Raw genomic sequence first — 22722 nt, 5'->3', positions numbered from 1 at the left:
GCCAGCACGCTCTGAATAACCGGTGCAGTGACATCTCTACGTGGTCCACACGCCAGCGGTGCCGTCCAGTAGAACCTCCTTTGAGCGTGGCGCTGTCCTCGGCCGGCTGTCCAATAAGGCAGCTCGAGCCGCCACGGCTCTCTAGCAGCTGACATGTGGTGAAGTACCACCGAGGATCTGCATTCTGGGCTTTATTTAATTCTGATCAATAGAGGAACATCTGGTGGCTCCAGGATTCAAGCCCTGGCCTTGTCCACATGGGAGTGTACTTAGCTGGGCTCTGAAAGGCTTCACACAAACCATGCAGGGGGCCCCCAGACCTTTTTGGCACCAGAGATCGGGTTTGTGGAAGACAACTTTTCCACTGACTCGGGGGGATGGTTTCGGGATGATTCAACCTCACTGCATTCATTGTACACTTTCTTTCTATTATTACTACATCAGCTCCACCTCAGGTCGACAGGCGTCAGATCCTGGAGGCTGAGGACCCCTGTATATCTGCCTGGCAATTGTAGAAAGACTGGAAGTCACAGGAAGCTTTGAGTCCTAATACAAAAATAGGTTTGCATTCTCTTGCTTTAACTTGTTTTCCCTTTAATTCACATAATATGTAGCAGGATGATGTAACCCAGGAGATGTGTAAATGGGTTTTGATTTCAGCCCTCATCCTCGTGCAGCCTTCCAACAGAGACTTCTTGTTCTGATGGCCAGAGACGAGCACTCGGGCACCTGTGTGTCTGGAGCCTCGAGGCCGGAGCTGATGGTGAATCTAATGTTGCCCTGTCGCTTTTGAGCAGTGACGCAGGGATCCGAGAGCTGCGATTTCACTCTTGGGGAGTTTGTGCCAGTTCTCACCTTCCGACCCCACGGCCTGATTTGGGAGCGAGCTAGGAGTTTCTGCCGCAGTGCATACGCAGGAGCACAGAGCTCGGAGCGGAATGTCACCCCAGACAGGAGCCCGGGCTAATTATCGCATCAGGCTTCCCACTGAGAACCAGATAATTAAAGGAGAATGTTACAGTGTTTCCAGACGCCTGGAGTAAATGTTATCTTCAGGTGTAACCTCTGGAAGAGGAAATGAAAAGTGATCTAAGACGGTCCCACCGAGACCACCAAGACCAGAACCAAACGATCTTTGAGGAGAAAAAGGAAGCTGAAAGTAGGCAGGTGGAGGGATGTGAGGAGCCCGGAGGAGGTGAGGGAAATTAACCTTGTTCAGGTCCTACTGTGTCCTGGCCATGGTTATCCGCACTCCATGGCAGGCAACACGGGAGTGGCTTCGCTTGCTGCCATCTCACTGGACACTGAACCACAAGATAGATATTATTCCCATTTTGCAGCTGGGAAAACTGAGACTCCCATAATCTCACCTAAGGATCTTCAGCTAGCAGAGCATCTGGTGGCTCCAGGATCCCAGCCCTGGCCTTTCTGTCTCTAAATCCTGTGCTAGCCTCCTTCCTTGATGTGGTTAAAGAGGTGACTGGGTCTGCCTGGGTCCCGCTCGTCCCCACTTGACAGTGGAGAGGGCTGTGGGGGTTGCACGGTGACCATTCCACACACGTCTGCAGAGCCCACAGCAGCAGGTGCCGCTGGGCGAGGATGAGGCTTCCGGTCCAGGTTTCCTCTGCCAAGATCTCCTTGCTGGACAGAGCCTGAGGCATCAGGAGTGACCCCCACACCAACATGCCGATGTGATGCTGCAGGCATTAACATCTGATGTGGCAAGCTTCAAAGAGTGAGAAGCATTTCCTGAACATTTCTGGAACTGTTGCTGAAAAGCTCTGTGATGCACTGGAAGAAAAGTGATGATGCTCATTGAGGTTCGAGGGGCCGATGGAGGTGGCACGTGGACTTCCCTGGTGCTCAGACGGGAAGGAATCTGCCTGCAATGCAGGAGACCCGGATTTGATCCCTGGGTCAGAAAGATCCCCTGGAGAAGGGAATGGCAAAACCCATTCCAGCATTCTTGCCTGGAGAATCCCATAGACAGAAGAGCCTGGCGGGTTGCAGTCCATGGGGCCACAAAGAGTCAGACATGCCTGAGCGTGCACGTATAGCAGGGGAGGCGTGTGGAGATGTGTGTGGACCTCACTCTACCAGGACCTGCTCTGTGCCCGTGAGCTTGGTCTTTAACCTCTCTGGCTCTCAGTTTCCAAAATGTAAACCAGGGTCTCAAATATCTAAATTGTCTAGAGGAGCACTGGACGTCTGAAGTCTCAGAAGGCCTCAGGAAGTGGTGGCCTCTAGCATCAATGATTTGTAGTTTTGAGTAGGGTTCAGCTTACCCACTGACTGAGCCTGGGTCTCTGGCTGCAGAAAATATCCCTCCAGTTTCTGGAAGCTTAGATCAGTGACGTGGCACTAGTGGTAAAGACTCTACCTGCCAATGCAGAAGACGCCATAAATGCAGATTCGATCCCTGGGTTGGGAGGATCCCCTGGAGAATGAAATGGCAACCCACTCCAGTATTCTTGCTGGGAAAATTCCAAGAACAGAGGAGCCTGGTGGGCAACAGTCGACGAGGTCACAAAGAGTCGGACACAACCAAACACATACATATAGATCACTGTAGAATCAGCGGCTCCTGCATCAAGGTTTTCCTGGAAAGGTCCACGTATAACAGCAGAATTCTCTACTCTTTCTTTGTCCCAGGAAAATGAAGACTCAATGAGCTCTTCTTTCTGGCTGTTGGCTCCTTCCTGTACCTGCTCACGGCTGCCCCTGCAAAGCCCCCCGGGCAGCAGGTGGAGATCACAGGAGGATAGAGTGAGTGCTGGGGCTTGTGCCACCAACAATCCCTGGGCCCCGGGGATGGCATCTTTCCTGGCCGAGGAGACTGCAGACGTGATGATCCTGGATTATCTGGGGATGGGGTAACGCCCGCTGACTACCTGGGTGGGGCCCGAATTGCAGTCACTGGGGTCTTTATAAGAACGAGTCAGGGGGAGAAAAGGTACAGAAGGGGACGCAATGTGACCATGGAGGCAGAGACTGGAGCCGTGCGGCTGCAAGGCCAAGAAAGCCAGCGGCCCCCAGGAGCGGCAAGAGGCCAGTTCCAGTGGCAGCGCGGCCCTGCCAACATGTGGCCTCCTGGCCTGCAGGCCCGTAAAGAAGAAATCTGGGCTGCTTGAAGCCACTAGGTTAGGGAGAATTTGTTCCATTGGAAGCTAATACAATCCTTCATTCTGTCTCCCACCAGTAATTCAAACAACTCCAAGAAGAGTCTCTCAAGCATAAAGGAATAACTTTACTTTCATACTTTTTGTGTATGTTGGGGAGAGATGAGGGATGTTGAGGTGCTTAGGTGGTGGAGAGCATTTTGGGGGTCAGCAGATACAAGCTATTATATGTAGGAGGGACAGACCACAAAGTCCTACCGGATAGCCAGAGAACTGGATTCAAAATCCAGTGATAAACCACAACAGAAAAAAGTACTTTTTGAAAAGAATGTATAACTGAACAGCAGAAATCAATACAACACTGTAAATCAACTATAATTCAATAAAAAAAGACCATTTTACCTACTTACACGAATCACAAATATTCATTATAGAAGAGCTGAGTTATGACTCTCACAGAAACATGAAGGAAACAATCAGCTGTAATCCCATAACTCCAGGATCCCAAGATAACCAACCAGTGTTAACATACACAGGAATAAATCTGTGCGGTTTTGTTCCCTGAAACAAAATCACTTCCGATGAAAACGTCGAGCGTTTGGTTTAAAGCCATGAAATGGGGTCTGTTAGGAGCCGTGAAGGGAGATGAGTCACATAATTCAAAGCAATGGTCGAACGGTTCTAGAGACACGGAGAGCGACCTCCGGCTCTGTGGGTGTCACGGTAACAGCCAGCAAAGCAACCTCGACTCTCGGCTCTGATGCGAAGAAACTGCATAAAGCAAGTGACTCACCTGGCCGCTTCTTCTAAAGACTTTTTCAGGTCAGGTCAGACAGCAAGGCAAGTCCAGTGTATCCTGGTGATGCACAGAGCGTAAATGCGTCCCTCAGCCCACCTGGTGGCCAAGGTGGAGAGGAAGCTGGGATACCTGGGTCCCCTGATGGGAAGGATGGCAGGTCCCCAAAGGCGCCAGCCACCCCCAGAGCCCGAATAGATAATGCACTTCAGTACGAACTGTACTCAACACGGCTCCAAAAAGGAGATGGACTTATTACAAAACAGAAGCACTCACAGACTTATGGCTGCTGAGGGAGGGGGGAAGGATCAGAGGAAGGATAGTCAGGGAGTTTGGGATGGCTATATTAAGCGGATAACCAACGAAGTCCTGCTGTACAGCACAGGGAACTCTGCTCAGCCTGGATGGGAGGGGAGTTTGGGCAAGAATGGAAACAGGTGTGTGTATGGCTGAGTCCCTTTGCTGTCCACCTGAGACGATCACAGCATTGTTAATCATCTTCCCCAACATAAAATATAAAGTTAAAAAAAAATAATAACATTTTCTTTTGCTTCTGAAAAAAGAGAAGACAATACAGGCCTTCTTATAAGAAGCTCCATTTACGAGGGGGAAATAAATACATATAAATAACTGCCATTGAGAGCAATAACTATCAAGACAGAAGCAGATACAGGATGTGGGAGGGAGGGGTGTCACCCAGAAAGGAGCGGTGAACGCTGTGAAATAAATGGAATAATGGATTGGGCTTCCCTGGTGGCTCAGAGGTAAAGAACCCGCCTGCCAATGCAGGAGATACACGTTCGACCCCTGGGTCAGGAAGGTCCCTGGAGAAGGAAGTGGCAGCCCACTCCAGTATTCTTGCCTGGGAAATCCCATGAACAGAGAGGCCTGGTGGGCCACAGTCCATGGGGTTGCAGAGTCAGAGATGACTGAGCGACTAAACAATAATAATAAAGTATTAATGCTACTTATTTTTCACTGACTCGTTCAAGGCCAGTGCTGGAAGGAACCACCACGATCATTTAGCACCCCGTCCCTCCTCCAACCACCAAATTTTCAAATGGAGCAAAGGAACCACCACGATCACTTAGCACCCCGTCCCTCCTCCAACCACCAAATTTTCAAATGGAGCAGTGCTTGAATGAGATAACTTCTAGAATCCCTTTAAGCTCTAAATTTAACTTTTCAGTACAAAGACCATAAGCTACTCATGAAAAGAGATTAATAGAAACTCGATGGCTGGCTGATTTTTAATTCCACTCTGACACAGAATGGCAGCCTGTTTTCCAAAGGCCTGGAAATCTCTGGAAGGCTCTGAGCCCTGGAGTGTATCCAGCGCTGCAGGGAAAGCCCATTAGGACACAGGGAGCTCCAGAGGCTACAGAGTGGGGTCGTGTTCACGGAAAGCGTGCAGGTTTCCTTGGGAGATCATTTTCCAAAGGACTCAGCTCCCCAGGCTGAGCCAGAGACGGACTGTGAAGTGCGGAGTCGACCCTCCCCTCAGGAGTCTCTGCAACCCCGCCTTGGGCCGGCAGGGCTCAGGTCTACTGGCCTCCGTCAGTCATCACCCTTTTCTCCGGAAACATTTCAAGCGCCTGCCCAGCTAGACAGTTTGTTTCTCTAAAGCAGGGGGTCCATCCTACTCTGGAGCTGTGGGTGGCCTTCGTGAGGTCTGTGAACACCCAAGGGCCTGGAAGTGTTAGTCCCTCAGTCGTGTCTGACTCTCTGTGACCTTAGGGACTGTAGCCTACCAGGCTCCCCTGTCCGTGGGATTCTCCAGGCAAGAATACTGGAGTGGGTAGCCACTCCCTTCTCCAGGGAATCTTCCAAACTCAGGGATCGAACCCAGGTCTCCTGCACTGCAGGCGGATTCTTTACCATTTGAGCCACCAGGGAAGCCTGTGAATACCCCAAACTGCCTGCAAACGGGTTTGCGTGCAACCGTCTCTTACAAGAGGATCCACAGCTCTCAGCAGAGTCTTCACGGGACTGTGAGCCACAGATGTCTAAGGATGCTTTTATCCTTGCCCTGTGTCTTAAATATGAACCCAAGTGCCCCGGGTGTGCGCTCACACCTGTGTGCGTTCTCAAGCTCTAGGAACCTCTGGGAGACAGCACACACGCTAACAAGCTTTCGGCGTCCACAGTTAAAAAAATAATTTTTTAAAACAAAATGTCATCCCCAGGACATGTAAAACTGAATCAGCCAAGACAAAAAAACTTCAAAAAAAAATCAATTATCCATTTAGTCACTGTGAAAATCTATCTTAAAACCCAGAGTCTCTGGGAACATCAAAGCTCTAGTTAAATTTTTAATAAACCATGAAGGCAAGTGTTAAAGAAAGAGACCTTTTCAAAGGTAGGTTGGTGACAGAGAAGTTCTTGAAACGGTGCTCATCAAAGGGGACGAAGCTGCCCGAAGGTGCCAGTGAACTTTCCTTCAGACTGAAGTCAGGAGCTTGACACTCTGGGATTGAGCCCCACTGGAGTCTTGGGAAGCACATATATTTATATTTAGATCTTTATTCTTTTTCAACTGGTTAAACAAGGAATCTTACATGGCAGAAAGAAAGCCACTAATTACTGTGACTGAAAAGATAGCATAAGCATAATTCTCTTCTCCAAGGATTGAGAATTGAATCCATAATTCTCTTCTCCAATAATGTGCTCAACCTGTTAACTCCAACCTGCAGTTAACAGGTTGAACATGTCTGTGGAGGTTTGGGCGCTGCCCTCTGCAGAGCCCTCGGTCTCCCAGCGGGCTCGTCAAGATACTGGGGGTGTGGGACGTCCTCAGAGGACCATGCATGCCCAAGGCAGGGGAGCCAGGTTCGGTCCCTGGTCAGGGAACTAGATCCTACATGCTGTAACTAAGGATCCCGCATGCTGCAATTAAGACCTGGCACAGCCAAATAAAAAAATAAATTTTAAAAATTAATTTTAAAAAAAATACTAGGGGTGAGCGTGACCAGATCTTTCCACGGGGGCAAACCCACTTTGGTCAGATTTGTGCCCGGGGGTCTCACATACAATATCATCTCAATCCATACTGAAACCCACTTTGGTCAGATTTGTGCCCGGGGGTCCCACATACAATATCATCTCAATCCATACTGTATAGCAAGCTCCAGGAAAACAATCAAAATAGCTGACTGTTTTTGGGCAAAACCTTGACTTTTACCCAAAGGGAAAAAGCCAAGAGGGAAATGAGAGGGAAACAGAGGCTGAAAAAAAATGAGGCCAATCAGCCTATATGATCATAGGATAGACATTCCTAAGAATCAGGACAGAAATACTTGAGGAAAATGCTTCTCGTTTAGAGGAAAGCCTGAGCCTAAAAAGTAATTAGACACTTAGTCTTTCGACACATTTCATGTCTATACACACACACACATATGTACACAGAGAGACAAACACACACACGTGTAAGGTTTTCCCAAGTGGTGCAGTGGTAAAGAACCCACCTGCCAGTGCAGGACACGCACGTTTGACCCTGGGTTGGGAAGATCCCCTGGAGGGCATGGCAACGCACTCCAGTAGTCTTTCTTGGGAAATCCCATGGGCAGAGGAGCCTGGGGGGCTACAGTCCATGGGGTCCCAGAGAGTCGGACACAACTGAGTGACTGAGCACACACATATACATACATGTGTGTATGTATGTATGTATGTGTGTGTGTGTGTGTGTGTGTGTGTGTACTGGAATACATAATATATTGAAATTTTGCCTTCTCTAAAAATGACCCCCCAAAATCTTCATTGCACAAGCAAAAGAATTTCAAGTTACCCACCGAGGGATAAACTCAGATTGGCTGTGGCCTTTTCTCCCACAGACTGAAGCCAGAAGATAACAGTATTCACAAGGGCTTCAAGGAGAAATACGTGCCCCTGGCGAGCTCTGCCCAGAGCAGCCTTCGCACCTGTGTTGGGGTAACAGGGTGACATTATGAACTCTGCAAGGACTCAGGTAATATATCACCTGGGGCTGCCCCCTGAACAAGGTCATCACTCAAACTTGAGCTCTAAAACTATGAAAGATGAATCAGAGCGTTTAAGAATTCAAGACTGAAGGAGTGAGGGGACTTCCTGGAGGTCCAGTGCAGGTGGGGTGTTCATCCCAGTCCGGGTACGAAGACCCCACACGCCTCGGGGCAGCTGGGCCCGCGCACCACAAACCACTACGCCTGCGCTGCGACCCGGACCCGACACAACTGAAACGAAGTGAACTAAGTACTTTTCAAAGAAGACTGAAGGAATCAGGAGCGTTATCCACGCTAATAACAGCTTCCACTTTTCACATGCTCAGACGGCCGCAGTACTGTATATACTGTGTATGTACACATCTGATCTTATTTATCAAAGTAGTGTAGATCACCTTGTAAAGAATAGCCCAGTCATCTCAGTCACAGCATTATCCCCACTTTATAGATGAGAACACCGAGGTTCAGACAGCTCAAGCCGTTGTCAAGATAAACTATTTAGTAGGCCATAGAGATGGAACTCTAAAATGTACCACAAGGGATTCCCCAGCATCCCTCAACTTGGCTTTTAATAGTATCTCCTGTATATTTAGCTGTTGTTTCTAGTTATTCTCTATAAAACATATTATTTTTTAAATAGAACACCAACAAGTTTTTTTTTTCAATGAAAATAAATCCAAAGACATGAAACAAATTGGTTCAAATTTGCTAAAAAGGAAAGGATCACAATGCAATCGGGAGGAACCTCTGTATTCTAAGTCAGTCACTAAAGGGATGTGCCTATAGACTTAAATCATACATAACACAGGACTTTTCTGATGACCCAGTGGTTAAGATTCTGCACTTCCTCTGCAAAGGGTGCAGGTTATTAATCTGCCTGGCCCATCTCTGGGAACCCTGCGTCTCAGGTGATGGGCATCCTGACCAGGCTCACCTGTGAATGACTGCAAGAAGGAGGAAGGGACACATCCCCCCGGAGGCTGACCGGAACCAGGAAACAAATGTTCGCCTTTACTCTCTCCCTTTTCCGTATAAGAGAAGCCTGAATTCCAACTCAGGCAAGAAGATTCTTTGGGATGTGAGTGCACCGTCCTCCTGGTTTGCTGGTTTCCCAAATAAAGCTGCTATTCCTTGTCCCAACAACTCACCTCTTGATTTACTGGCCTGCCATGCAGTGAGCAGTACAACCTTGGACGTGGTAACGACAGGGATATCTCCGAAAGATGCCCCCAGGAAGGAAGCAGGTGAGACAAACATCAGTGTAAAACGATACTGAATTCAATACTTTAACGGAGGGTCAGGGGGACCTGCCTGGTGGTCCGGTGGTTAAGAATCTGCCCTTCAATGCAGAGATTGTGGATTTGATCCCTAAGCCCACGTGCCACAACTAAGACCCAATGCAGCCAGAAATAAACATTAAAAAAATTTTTTTAAAGCATTAAGAAAAGCCACAGACATTCCATATTTACGAGAGGCAATAGCTAATGAATCTGTGCCCAAATAACTTGGTATCAAATATGTGAAGAAAGGAACTCAGAGGTGGACACCGGAGTGAAATTGTCTGCAGTAACTGGAACAGGAAGTTGGAACATACGATGACCAATCCAGAGCCAGTAACCCGAAAGATAAACTCAGGAAAGACTGGCGCTCCTTCCCCCACGGCCCCCTGAAGCAGGGGTCCCCAGGCTCCGGCCACAGACGGGCATTTGCTGTCAGACCAACGGCAGCACTAGATTAGACATAAAGTGCACAAGAAATGCGGTGCACTCGCATCATCCCCAAAGCACCCCCACCACCCCGGTCCACGGAAGCATGGTAGATTAGACATAAAGTGCACAAGAAATGCGGTGCACTCGCATCATCCCCAAAGCACCCCCACCGCCCCGTTAGACATAAAGTGCACAAGAAATGCAGTGCACTCGCATCATCCCCAAAGCACCCCCACCGCCCCGGTCCACGGAAGCATGGTAGATTAGACATAAAGTGCACAAGAAATGCGGTGCACTCGCATCATCCCCAAAGCACCCCCACCGCCCCGTTAGACATAAAGTGCACAAGAAATGCGGTGCACTCGCATCATCCCCAAAGCACCCCCACCGCCCCGTTAGACATAAAGTGCACAAGAAGTGCGGTGCACTCGCAGCATCCCCAAAGCACCCCCACCGCCCCGGTCCACGGAGCATGGTCTTCCACTAAACCGGTCCCAGATGCCAAGAAGGCTGGGGACCACTGGAGAAAGGACCCGCACCACAGCTGCCCAAGCCCCGCTTCAAGTCGCCGAGCCGACAGAGACGCTCCCCCTGCGGACGCTCGGGCGGGCTCTCACCTGGGATGTTGTGGATGGTGATGGCCAGGATGAGCAACGCGATCCGCCGCCAGCTGCTGCCGCCGGGCTGCGCCGCGCTGCCCCGAGGTGGCCCGGGGGCAGCGGGGCCCTCCGCGAGGTCGGTGGCCACGGCCCTCTTCCTCTGATACGCCTCGCCGTTCTCACTCTTGTCTGAGCAGAAAGAGGGACATAGAGAGAGCCGTCAGAAAGAAGGTACGTCAGGACTTGGACAAGCAGTGGTGGGGGGAGCTTGCACGACCGGACGAGGTCTATTTCCTAACTTCCTAATGGTCCGTACATGCATCCATCTGGTCCTCCACACCTTCATTCATTACTCTGTTCTTAGGATCAGATTATCCCAAATACTCATGGTTTCCCAAGTGCCCAGATTATCCCAAATATCCATGGGTGATTTGCCGGTTCCTAATGGAGGCAAACTGCCCGGCTCTGAAATACAGAAGAGCAAGACTGAGGCAGAGAATCCAGGCTGCGGTTCGCAGCCCCTTACCTATCAGGGAGGCTTCCCGGAGGAGGAGCGTCTTGATCAAATCTTAAACCCGCGGTGGCACAAATAGAAAGGAGAGTCTCTCCATCATCTGAGCCTGCAGACCCTGACTCGGACGACGCAGACAGGCCACCAGGTCCTGTCGTCGGGATGTCCACCGTGAGCAGTGAGACCTGACAGCCCAGTTTTGACTTGCTCCCCCAAGGGGGTTACTAGTGGCCTCTTGCACTCTCAAAAGTGTCCTGCTTTGGAGGATAAACTGTGTGACTTCCCAGGCTGGGGGGAACAGCAGAAGCTTGACTGAGGCTCTGCTCTGACAGGGCCAGCAGGGACCTCCCCATGGTGGCCGCTTCCCTTCTCTGGGGACACGTTTTTCACAAGTAAAATCATTCTTGTCTCTGAGCTGAAAACTGCAGAAAACTTTTCCCAACATCAAAGTAAGAAACTTGGAGGTTTCCGTTACCCCTGACCCCAGGAGGGTGGTGCGGCCTCTGCTTACTCTTGGCGGAAAAGCAAGACAAGGGCGCTTATCTCACACCCTGGGTACTTCATGTCAAGACCAGACTCTCACTGCATAAATGGGATCAGATCTTTGATTCCATTTTCAGATGAGCAGACTTTAGTGGAATACATCAAAACATGAAAACAGCAACAACAAAAAAAAACAAACCATTACTCGGTGGTTTGCTGAGACCAAGCAGCTTGAAGAGGAAGAAAGACGTGCAGGGCAGGTGGGCTCGCTCCTCCCCAGCTGGCCTCAGGGGGCTTTCTCCCAGGGACAGCGGAGGCTCAGAGCCACTGGGGAGACGGGGCCTGTGATCCATCCTCTCAAGTGCCAGGGTCATCAGCCCTCCAATGGTCGTGAGCCACAATGCATAACACCAGCCCCTGGAGGGTGCAACTGTCTCAGGGGATTGCGACTCCTCCAAGGCGATATTTGCACAAGCGGAAGCTCAACATTCACTTTGTGGTGTCTATACGTGTGTGCATGCACGTGAGTGTGTGTGTGTGTGTGTGCACACGCGCAAGTATGCAGTTACCCCTGGACCCGCCTATCTTTTTTTAATTAATTAGTTTGTCTGCGCTGGGTCTTTGTTCCTGCTCAGGCTTTTCTCTAGTCATGGCGAGCGAAGGCTACTCTCCAGTTTCGGAGCAGAGTTTCTCTTGCTGCAGAGCACAGGCTTTAGGCGCGTGGGCTCAGCAGCTGTGGTGCACAGGTTGAGCCGCTCTAAGGCATGAGGGATCTTCCCGGACCACGGATCGAACCCGTGTCCCCTGCACTGGCGGGTGGGTTCTTATGCACTGCTCCATCGGGGAAGTCTAGTACCGTCTTTCTTGCTTCCAATATTAGATGATCTTCGTGTGTGTGTGCACAGGTGTGTGCTTCTCGGCACACCTCGTTTTTTTTTTTTTAATTGTTGACAATACCTGATAACTCAGGCTACAGAGGCTTGTCGTGGAACTGAACAAAACGCGTGGGATTTTAAGTCCATAAACACCAAAGGCACAAGCAAGCAGGCCTAAGTGCTGGGCACAGAGGAAGCTGTGCAGTGATGGGGGCACCCAGCTGTCTCCGGGGCCAGTCAGTGGACACCCCGGACACCCGGACTCTCCTCTGAATACACAGCCCCAGCAGGGATGCTCTCTGGTGGGAGTTGATAGAGATAAAATAAAGGAATAACTCTTCCCTTTGGGATTTTCATAACTTCAGGAAGGACAGACGGTTGGACATGGATCACGCCCTTGAATCGAAGGGACAGAAGTGCACTGTCCCAAGAAAGCACGGGGAGGCCACGCTCGTATGTCACTGTCACAGAAGGATCCGACTCTAGGCCTCCTGCAAGTGACGCACAGACAGCAACGGAGCCAGGGGCCTCGTGAGCAAATTCCAGCACCAAACACGCGTTTAACAGAAACGTCGAGAGGTGTAAAGACTGATAAACCCAGGCGAGGATGCGAGCCTCGCCTCGGGGTCCTCGCCGAAGTGTGAACACGGATGTGGCTGCCTTTCCCTGGTGAGAAACGGGAGGGTGCAAACGCCTGATGCGCTGGGAAAGGTAAATAAGCCAGCATTTGATAACAGCTGCTAATGAGCCTGCAACGAGGAACATTAGTCCAGATAAATCATCACCGAGAGGAAGGGTGCGTCCCCAGCCATGAATGTTCTCGCCTCTCCTGGAAAGGCTGGTTAAATCTTCACACTCTGCCCAGTAAGATGCCAGCACCACGGACGAAGGGTGACCCCTTAACAGAGGCAACAGCTGAGCCCGGTGTGGGATCAGGGATCGACCCGTGAGATTTCCTGGGAGAGGAGAGGTCTGGGCACTTTTCAAGCAGGATTTGGCAAAGGAGAAGGACGTTTTGCGGAAGAAACAGCCGATGTCGGGTTTAGGAATGAAAAACCTCACCAGTGACATGGGGGTAATACTGAGAACTTAGTCTCAACAAATCCTCCTTCCTTAAAAAAGCCCCATGAGGTAGAGATGATCCCCTTCAACAAACGAGGAGCTTAAATAACAGAGAGGTAGAGCAGCTGGTTCCAAGTCACAGCCCTGAATTCCAAGTCCTGAGTTCATCTTGGATTCAGGAGTCCAGCTGGGTCCTTTGCCTCCAGAAGCCACCTCTTAACCAGGGCCCTGCGGTTGACCGGGAGTCGGGGGTGGCGTGGTGACCTACCCCTATGCTCACAAGAGTGTGTGTTAGTCGCTCAGTCATGTCCAATTCTTTGAGACCCCATGGACTGCAGCCCGCCCCCAGGCTCCTCTGTCCCTGGGATTCTCCAGCCAAGAATACTGGAGTGGGTTGCCATTCCCTTCTCCAGGGGATTTTCCCAACCCAGGGATCGAACCTGGGTCTCCTGCATTACAGGCAGATTCTTTACCATCTGAGCCACCATGGAAGCCCAAAAGCATAGCAAAGCCAATCACCACAGTGACATTTAGGAACTTGAAATCCAAGACACTTAAGTTCAGAGAGACCCAGTGAGCTTGCATCACCAGAGGCAGAAAAGGCTCCGTGGAAATCTCATATCTATAATCACTCCCGCTTGTCCACAAACCTGAAACCATGAAGACACTATTTCTTAACCCGTTAGATCTACTGTTTTAAGTATAAAGCCGCTGTCCGTAGGATATATTTATTAACACCAAGCCAGGGACACTGGGTTACAATCCTTTAAAGAAGGTGGAAAGACTTCAAAGTTGCCCATCATCAAAACCCAATGTTTTAAAAACTTAAACTCGAGCATCTACACACCCACACCCAGAAGGGGCCCAAGGCCGGGGCTCAGCCTGCCGCCCCGCTCTTCATCCTGTCGGGGGGGCACCCCGTTGCTAAATGTGAGAATGAGGACCACAGGGAACAGACAGAGCAGACCAAGGCTCCCTTTTCCAGCTGAATCACGAGGTGACTTTATTGCACACATTTGTCCCCTGCTTTCTTCTCCCCCAAACAAGGGACATGATGCTTGTACCAACTCACCATACTGTACAGCAAAAAACAGAGCGGGGGTCTGATGGGCACAAGCTGGGGAAGTTGGGGGGAGAGGAGATAAGCCCCCTCCCCTTGGGGTGTGACTTCCTCCCCCGTGAAAGGGCCTGATGTCCTCAGATCACAGGTTCTGAATCACTTCCCATCAGCGATGCTTCAGAAAGTAAGGTGGGACTTCCTATCATCTTTCCAGTAAAAAAAAAAAAATACAAGGAAGATTTTGGAACAATGAGTCCTTACAGATTCAAGGACCTCAGACTTCATCTTGCTAGATAAACGCCACGGTAGTCTTCGTTTCGTCCCCCATGGGCCCAGACTCAGCAGGAACAGGATGTTTGCTGCCCCTGTGATGATGCAGTCGACCAAATCCATCAATAATAGGCCCGGAGATGGACGCTCAGGCCACCAGAGAATAAGAGGAACGCTAATTAACAGATCATCAGCCACAGGAGCTTTAGAAATGTCCCCAAGATATTACTGGAGATGATCTGGTTGAATTAGCACAAGTAGGCAAATTCTCGTCCGCTAAACACAGAACGCTTCAGGTCCCTGGAAAAAACTCCTTCTTCCTAAATCCTTGCTGTGCGATGCTTGTGCTCAGTCACGTCCGGCTCTGCGACCCTGTGGCCCGTAGCCTGCCAGACTCCTCTGTCCATGGGATTTTTCAGGCAATAACTCTGGAGCACGCTGCCATTTCCTCCTCCAGAGGATCTTCCCCACCCAGGACTGAACCGCATCTCCTGTCTCCTGCATCGGCAGGGGGATTCTTTACCGCTGAGCCACCGGAGAAGCCCTTGTGGGTTATCTATTTTAAATACAGCAGTGTGTATGTGGCTTATACATCTTAATATACAGTTTCATATTCCACTTGTTTCATTTAAGACTACAGAAATATTTTCTAAATTCCTTAGCCTCTGGGACTCTAGTTTTTAATGGCTCCATTTTTGTTCAGTCCCAAATCTATCCTTTTCTTTTTCATTTGAGTCATTGCTCTCGGTTTCCCAGATGTTAAAAGGCGCAGTGCTTCTCTCTCGCCACATGGGGGCGTACTCCTTCAGCTCCCTCCCATCCACCCCAGGAAAGCTCCTTCACTTCGGGCACTAACTCTGTCCTCCAGCTTCACGATTCACACACACCACTGGACCATGTAAAAGGGCTGGCCTACCCCAGGAAGCAGAGCTTAGCAAGTGAGGAAAAGCTCCTACTGCTGGGACTTCCCTGGTAGTCCGGTGGTTAACACTCTGGCTCCCAGTGCAAGGGGGTCCGGGGTTCAATCCCTGGTCAGGGAACTGGATCCCACGCACTGCAACTAAGACCTGGTTCAGCCAAATAAATAAATAAAATAAAAGATATTAAAAAACAACAACAACTCGTACTGCAAATGGTGGGAGATGGGGAATCTCAGTGCAAAAGATCCTTAAACATTCCGGTGCTTACTTGCTTGCTCATAAATTACTCCTGGCCAACAACTGGTTTCCTGAAACTGAACTGCAACGGAGATGCGATTTGTCACATGCCTTCCACAAACGCAAATGCAAGAGAGATGCATTTGAAAATAAGCCAGAGAAGATTCCTTTCACTGACCCAGGGCTCCCTCTCCATCTTTCAGTAAGTATTACCTCTTGAGGATAATTTCTGATTCCATTTCCAAAGAAAGGAGAGACGGCCTTGGAGATGGAGGGATAAACCAAACTCATTCCTGGCTTTTGATCGTGGTGGGGAGGAGGAAAGTCCCGGTGGCTTCAGGGAGAAAAAAAGGATTTTCAAGGGCGGAGGAAGATTCTGATGCTTCAACATTCTGCCTTCAGTCCTGTCTTTGGAGCCTGTCGGGCACCTGAAAGGTGACTCAGCTGTGAGGAACAGGGACGGCGGGGTGCGATGGCTGGGTGACACAACGCAGTCTATCGCTGATCAAGAGCCAAGAGGAAACGGAAGGAAAAAAGATGTTCATGCCTTTCCTGGAAGAAATTCCTTACACACTCATTCACCCAGGACTGTCTTTAGATCGCCCAGAACCCCGTGGAAATAGCATCACATCGGCTCCAAATGTAAAGTCCCGGCGTAAAACCAGGCAGGACATTCACTTAATGTCATCAACTTAATACATTTAATGGTTTTAACTGGTCAAGGCAGGGCTGGTTAGCCATTCAATCCATCCTGCCATTGAGCAAGGACCCCCCAGCACAAACTCTCCTCCTAATAACCTCATTTCTAAAGATACAAATGCAGACTTAAGCAACCTTGGAAAACCTACAAGTATACAGAAGAAAATTGAAATCACATCAGCTGAAAAAACATTTTTTTTGAGTTTGCTGTATTTCCTTCCACACTTTTTCAAGTGGTTTTACATAACTGGGATGATCACATTATACAACCGCAGACTATTTTTGTTCCCACTGAACACAACACAAACATTTCCCCCATATGATTAAAAACCCTTAGAAGCATTTCAAGTGGTACAAATTACTGTTCACCTTCTCAAACCACTGGGCATTTAGGCTATTCCTAAATTTTTCTTTTCCCTAAAAATATCACTGCAGAATCTTTAAGCTATATAAACAATCAGCAATTTGAACCAAATTCCCAGAAGTTGAACTGCTGATCCAAGGGCCTTGACAGGTTGGTCTAACCAATTTCCGGAAAGGCCACTCCATTTACAGTCCTCTGAGCAGGGTCTGCAAGTTTTCATCACGCTGTTTTTTTCAGTCAGCCTGAGTATTTTTCATTTAAAAATAAATGTATCTATTTATGGGGGAAATGACATTTCCCCTCTGACTACAAATAAAAGTGGACATTTCTCACAGCTCCAGGCATATTACTTTCCTCTGTTGTGCAAGGGAGGTCTCTTTAAAGAACGTGAATAGGATTAGACAATCCCTTACAGACACGAGTAATTTTCCTGTGATCCACTTACGCGTGTCAGTGAGTAACGAGATGGAGCTGGGAGCAGTGGATATCATAAAGTAGACAAATGGATCCAGTTGGTCACGTTGAAATTTCAGCCTCCACTTACTAAATTCCTTTTTGACATTCCTCAGGACAGAAAAGTGCCCTTAAGAAAAAAGTGCTGGACAAAACTATAGTTCAACAAAATGCACGCACCTCTATGTTCATAGCAGCATCATTCGCAGTAGCCAGGAGTGGGAACAACTGAAACGCCCAGCAGCGGAGGGATGGGTAAAGGAGACGTGGAGATACACGCAGTGGGATATCACGCAGTCGTTAAAAAGAAGGAAATAAAGCCATTTGCAGCAACCCAATGGATCCAGATGTTATCATCCCGAGCAAAGTCAGCCAGAGAAGGACAAATACCGCACGACATCACGTATGTGTGGGATCTAAACTATTACACAGATGAACTTGCTTATGAAACAGAACCAGACTCTCAGACAAGAGAGCAGACCAGCGGCTGTCAGGGCGGTGGTGCGGAGTGGGGGGGTGTATTAGGGACTTGGGATTAGCAAGTGGAGACCATTATACAGAGAATGGACAGACAAAATCCTACTGTATAGCCAAGGAACTGTATTCAATAACTTGTGATAAAATAAAACGGAAAAATATGCAAAAGGATGTATATATATACCTACATATATGTTTAGCTGAATCACTTTGCTGTACAGCAGAAATTAAACACAACACTGGAAATCAACTATACCTCAACAACCAAAAGTTTAAAGAGGCCTGCTATCAACATTCCAGTACACCTTTTGGGTGCTGCTGCTGCTAAGTCGCTTCAGTCGTGTCCGACTCTGTGCGACGCCATGGACTGTAGCCCACCAGGGTCCTCCATCCCTGGGATTCTCCAGACAAGAACACTGGAGTGGGTTGCCATTTCCTTCTCCAAGATTTGGGTGCAATGTGAACATTTTTATTGGGTTGCCACAAACCTTCAATTTATAAAAAAAAAAAAAAAAGCAGTATCTGCAAAGTTCAATAAACAAAGTGCAATAAAACAAGTCTGCCTGTACAGCAAGAATATCTAGTGTGGACAGGACCCTTGCAAGAGTTTCTCGATTTAGCAAATGAAAAGGGTGCTGCTCAGTTGCAAATGAATTTCAGATAAAACAAAACCTTTCAGTATAAGTATATCCCGAATACTGCAGGGGATATACTTATGCTAAAAAGTTCCCATTGTTGATCTGAAAGTTGATTTTGACTGGATATCCTGCATTTTAACCTACAGTCCTATCTGTGCCCGATTTCAGGCCCGAGTTCCAGGTCAGGGAGAAATTGGGCCAACTGTGAGTGCACTCTCCTCTGAGAGTGGCCACACGTTTGTCTCAGCGAGAAATCTTTCAAGGCTGTGCTTGCTATGTGGGTCGTGTATAAGTCAGGATAGGAAAAGATTCCATGAGAGACCAAGGAAGCTTCATGGAAAGATCACTGAAGTATTTATTATGCTTAGTTACTAACCTTTAGGCAGAGGCACATCTGGAGTTTAAGAAACATGGTGAAAACATTAATCGGGGCTTCCCTGGTGGCTCAGATGGTAAAGAATCCACCTGCAATGTGGGACACCAGGGTTGGATCCCTGGGTCAGGAAGATCCCCTGAAGAAAGGAATGGCAGCCCACTCCAATATTCTTGCCTGGAGAATTTCATGGACAGAAGGAGCCTGGAAGGCTATAGTCCACAGAGTTGCAAATAGTCCACAGAGTTGCAAAGAGTCAGACACAACCGAGAAAAACTTAATTTACAACCTTAGTAACTATAATAGATATATCTCCATTTATCGTTCTAATAATCCACAATCCACAGGAGCATCAGAGGCTCTGTGCTGTGTAAGAAGGCTGACTAGATCCCCTTGTCTTTTAAGTCTGCACAATTTTTCCAGGCACTAGAAGTCATCCGTGCCTTAGCTTTGATGCTTATGAATAAGCAATTGCTTTGCTACAATGGCGAAACAAATAGGTCTGCATAATTGATAAAAAATTAAATGTACATCAGAAGAAGAAATGGGTTCTCTATTAGCTAAAGATTTCTCATCCTATTAAGCAAACCACCCACTAAAACGCTGCTTGTTCCAAATAGCTAAGTATGATAATAACTTCTACTCTGCGTCAGTGGAGCCTGGATCTCCAATAAGATTAAAATGTCCACCTACCAGGTCAGCTCCTCTATTTTATAAAGGGACAGACAACTGTTTCATCAACATGAACTCATCTCTGGTGAATTAATTGTTCGCTAAAAAATATACCCCAAGTGGGCTCCAGAGCCATCGCTCGTTCTCCGTAGGTGACCCGACATGCTGTGTTCAGTGCAAACTCCCCGGTGGGGAAAGGACCGTCGTGGCTTTTGGGGCATCCATCAGCAAGGAGACACTTGATTCCAAAGAGCTCTAGACGCCTCTTTGGAGAAGGGCTTCCCTAGTGGCTTGGATGGTAAAGAATCTGCCTACAATGTGGCAGACCCGGGTGGGATCCCTGGGTCAGGGAGATCCCCTGGAGAAGGGAACGGCTACCCACTCCAGAGTTCTTGCCTGGAGAATTCCAAGGACAGAGGAGCCTGGCGGGCTACAGTCCATGGGATCACAAAGAGTCGGACATAGCTAGCGACTACCACCACATTGAGAGAGGGCATTGTGGAGAACTTTGGGCATCTTGGAGAAGAAGGTTTAGGAGAGCTTTGCAAAGGACCCTCCACCTCTCTGGGAAAGATGGTGGCTCCTGCCTGGTCTTGCTGCTGCTAAGTCGCTTCAGTCGTGTCCGACTCTGTGCCACCCCATAGACGGAAGCCCAGGCTCTCCCGTCCCTGGGATTCTCCAGGCAAGAACACTGGAGTGGGTTGCCATTTCCTTCTCCAATGCATGAAGGTGAAAAGTGAAAGGGAAGTCGCTCAGTCGTGTCCAACTCTTAGCGACCCCATGGACTGCAGCCCACCAGGCTCCTCCGTCTATGGGATTTTCCAGGCAAGAGTACTGGAGTGGGGTGCCATCGCCTTCTCCACCTGCCTGGTCTCACGTGGTTATAAATTACCGGGTCTAGGAGGAGGCATCCAAAACCACAGCATCTGTTATGTTTCAGGGCTTGTGTTCAACGGCTGGTGTGAGCTCCATAGTCCTAGGCCCCCTTTCACCTTTGACAGAGGCTGCTCTGCCAGCTCCGCTACCTCTGAGAATAAAGACTCATAGCCGAGATCACTGTACCTCCAAGCGCGGAATGAACAGCATCCCTAGCTGTGCATGGTGGCGGCGCTTAAAAGATGACTCCAGGACCCCCTCCTGATAGCTACTGAATTAGAGCCTCTGGGAGAAGGGCCCAGGAGTCTGCATTGTACAAGCCACGTAGCCCCTCCAGGCTCACCCCAGTAATTCTGATACAGATGACGTTCTAAACATGTGTGTTTTATGGTCCAGTGGTTAAGACTTTGCCTTCCAATGCAGGGGGTGCGGTTTTGATCCCGGGTTGGGATCCCACATGCCTCTCGGCCGAAAAACCCCCATAAAACAGGAGCAGTGTTGTAGAAAATTCAATAAGGACTTTAAAAGTGGTCCACATCAAAAATAAAATTTAAGTAAAAAAAGGATAACAAGGAATTATGTGGGGGGTTCGGACCAGGGGTTGAGCAGCCTCTCAACAGAGGAGCTTACTAACCAGGAGGAAATTCCAGGAGACGATGGACACACTGGAAGCAAACGGCACTGGATCAGCAGACAAAATCCCTTCCCTGGGGGAGAGGATGTAGGTCACCACAAAGAATATCCTCCCACGGAGAGCCTGCATGGGGCAGAAGCACCTGCACTTTTCTGAGTTGAGAAGGGCTCCTGTGCCGGCGTAACCTATGAGGCTGGAAGGGTGAAGCTATATCAAGGCCCTGGTGAACATCCGTGGGTTAGTTGGGCTCATTTCCAATCAGCATGGGCTTAGCAATTAGCATTACATTGAGATGCAAATAATTTATACATTATGGAAATGCAGCTAAATGTCTGTCTCTAAAGGTCTTGTTTTCCTAATCAGGTAAATATTTCCCCAGCAGAATTTCCATGCTATTAATCTGTTCAAGAAACATTTCAGACAGAGGGCAGGGGTAAACTTCAGCACAGCTACCCACGCTGTTAGGAAAAAGAAAACAAGTCTCCCAATATCAGGGTCCCAACTAGTAAAGAAAACCTACTCTCCCACCCCGGGTGTTTGCAGGGCACCTTGTGTGACAGCGAAGTTCTGCAAAGTTTGACTTGCGGGTTGGGGGTGGACCATGGAAAGAAAAAGCCTGCTGGCATGGCTGGGGAGGCGCGAGGGGGATGTTTCTGGCTGGTCTGGTGTGAGTTTGCGAGTTCCATCATCGCCTCCCCTCTCTCCAGATCAGCAAAAGTGACCTGAACGCATGAGCCACCTGTTTCTCGGCCGGGATGATCGGGGAAGACAGCTACCAGGGCTGTGGGTCCTCTGGACTCTCCTTTTCAGCATATGCACCTGTGTGTGTCCATGTGTGTGTGGGTATGTGTGTGGGTGGGTGTGTGTGTGTGCCCATGTGTGACAGAGAAAGAGAGACAGCAGTGTGCTCACCCCAGAGCAGCATCATCTTTTTGCTCCGAGGCGCTCTAACAGTCTCTCTCAGTCCTTAGGGCAGTGACTGGTCCCCATCCTTTCTCGCGCCAGGGACCACATCATGGAAGACAACTTTTCCACTGACCCTGGGGTGGGGGTAGGGGGACGGTTTCAGGATGATTCAAATGCATCACATTTCTTGTGTACTGCATTCCTATCATTATTACAGCAGCTCCCCCTCAGCTCATCGGGCGTTAGATCCCGGAGGGTGGGGACCCCTGTCTTAGGGAACTATCAACCAAAGAAAAGAACGCGTGGTGGGTGCGGGCAGCCGGGGACGGGGCGGACACAGGCTGAGTCGCTGGCCGAAGGTGCCCAGGCCTCCAGGAGCTGCCTACCAAGGAGACAAGTTGGGCGGGCGCCCACAGCAGGTGCTCCGGCATTCTCCTCTTTTCTCACCCCTCCAGGCTTCTCTCTGCCCCTTCTTCTCCGAGCTAATGACCCAGAGGACTCTTGGCATCACTGGGCATGGAGGACGCGAGAGGAGCGGTGCTGGGGGACCGGATGAGGTCAGTTCACTCGCTTTCAAGGAGCCGGTTCCTGGGCCACCCAGGTTCTCATCCCGGTCCCACCATGTCCTGGTTCTACATTCAGGGACGTCGCTCGGTACCCGGGGACCTTGGTCTCCATCTCCACGTGGGGATGCTAATGCTGCCTGCCCCGAAGTTCAGGTGCGAGGAGATGGGTGTGGGGCCCCTGGCAGGCACACAGCAACTACAGCACAAAACCCGTCCATCTCAGCAGCTCCCACGGTGAACTTGTATTCCATTTATAAAAACACGAAAGAAAGGTTAATGGCGTGGCTAGCATACCTGGTCCATTCTTCACTTAAACCGCCAAAAGCAGGAGGTTCGTAGTGAAGGAGGAGAAATTAGATCACGATCGAACCCGGTGCAGAATTTTCAAGTACCGTCCAACCCCAACGCCCCACACCCGCAATGCAGAAGCAGGCCACGACTGGAAT

The 22722-nt window shown here is 49.3% G+C and overlaps 1 protein-coding gene across 4 annotated transcripts in view; it reads right to left on the bottom strand.

Annotated features, from left to right (window-relative positions):
- The window catches only part of SLC39A11 (solute carrier family 39 member 11), a 289518-nt gene that overhangs the window by 94872 nt on the left and 171924 nt on the right, over positions 1-22722 (bottom strand). For all 4 annotated transcript variants that reach the window (XM_070774168.1, XM_070774170.1, XM_019982119.2 and 1 more), the window contains one exon: positions 10219-10389. In XM_070774168.1, the coding sequence (XP_070630269.1) occupies positions 10219-10389 (171 nt within the window). The remainder of the gene's footprint in view (positions 1-10218; positions 10390-22722) is intronic.

This window comes from Bos indicus, chromosome 19, assembly GCF_029378745.1.
Source record: "Bos indicus isolate NIAB-ARS_2022 breed Sahiwal x Tharparkar chromosome 19, NIAB-ARS_B.indTharparkar_mat_pri_1.0, whole genome shotgun sequence".
Lineage (NCBI taxonomy): Eukaryota > Metazoa > Chordata > Mammalia > Artiodactyla > Bovidae > Bos > Bos indicus.
Note: the sequence above shows the minus strand (reverse complement) of the source record. Positions and strands in the feature narration are given on the sequence as shown.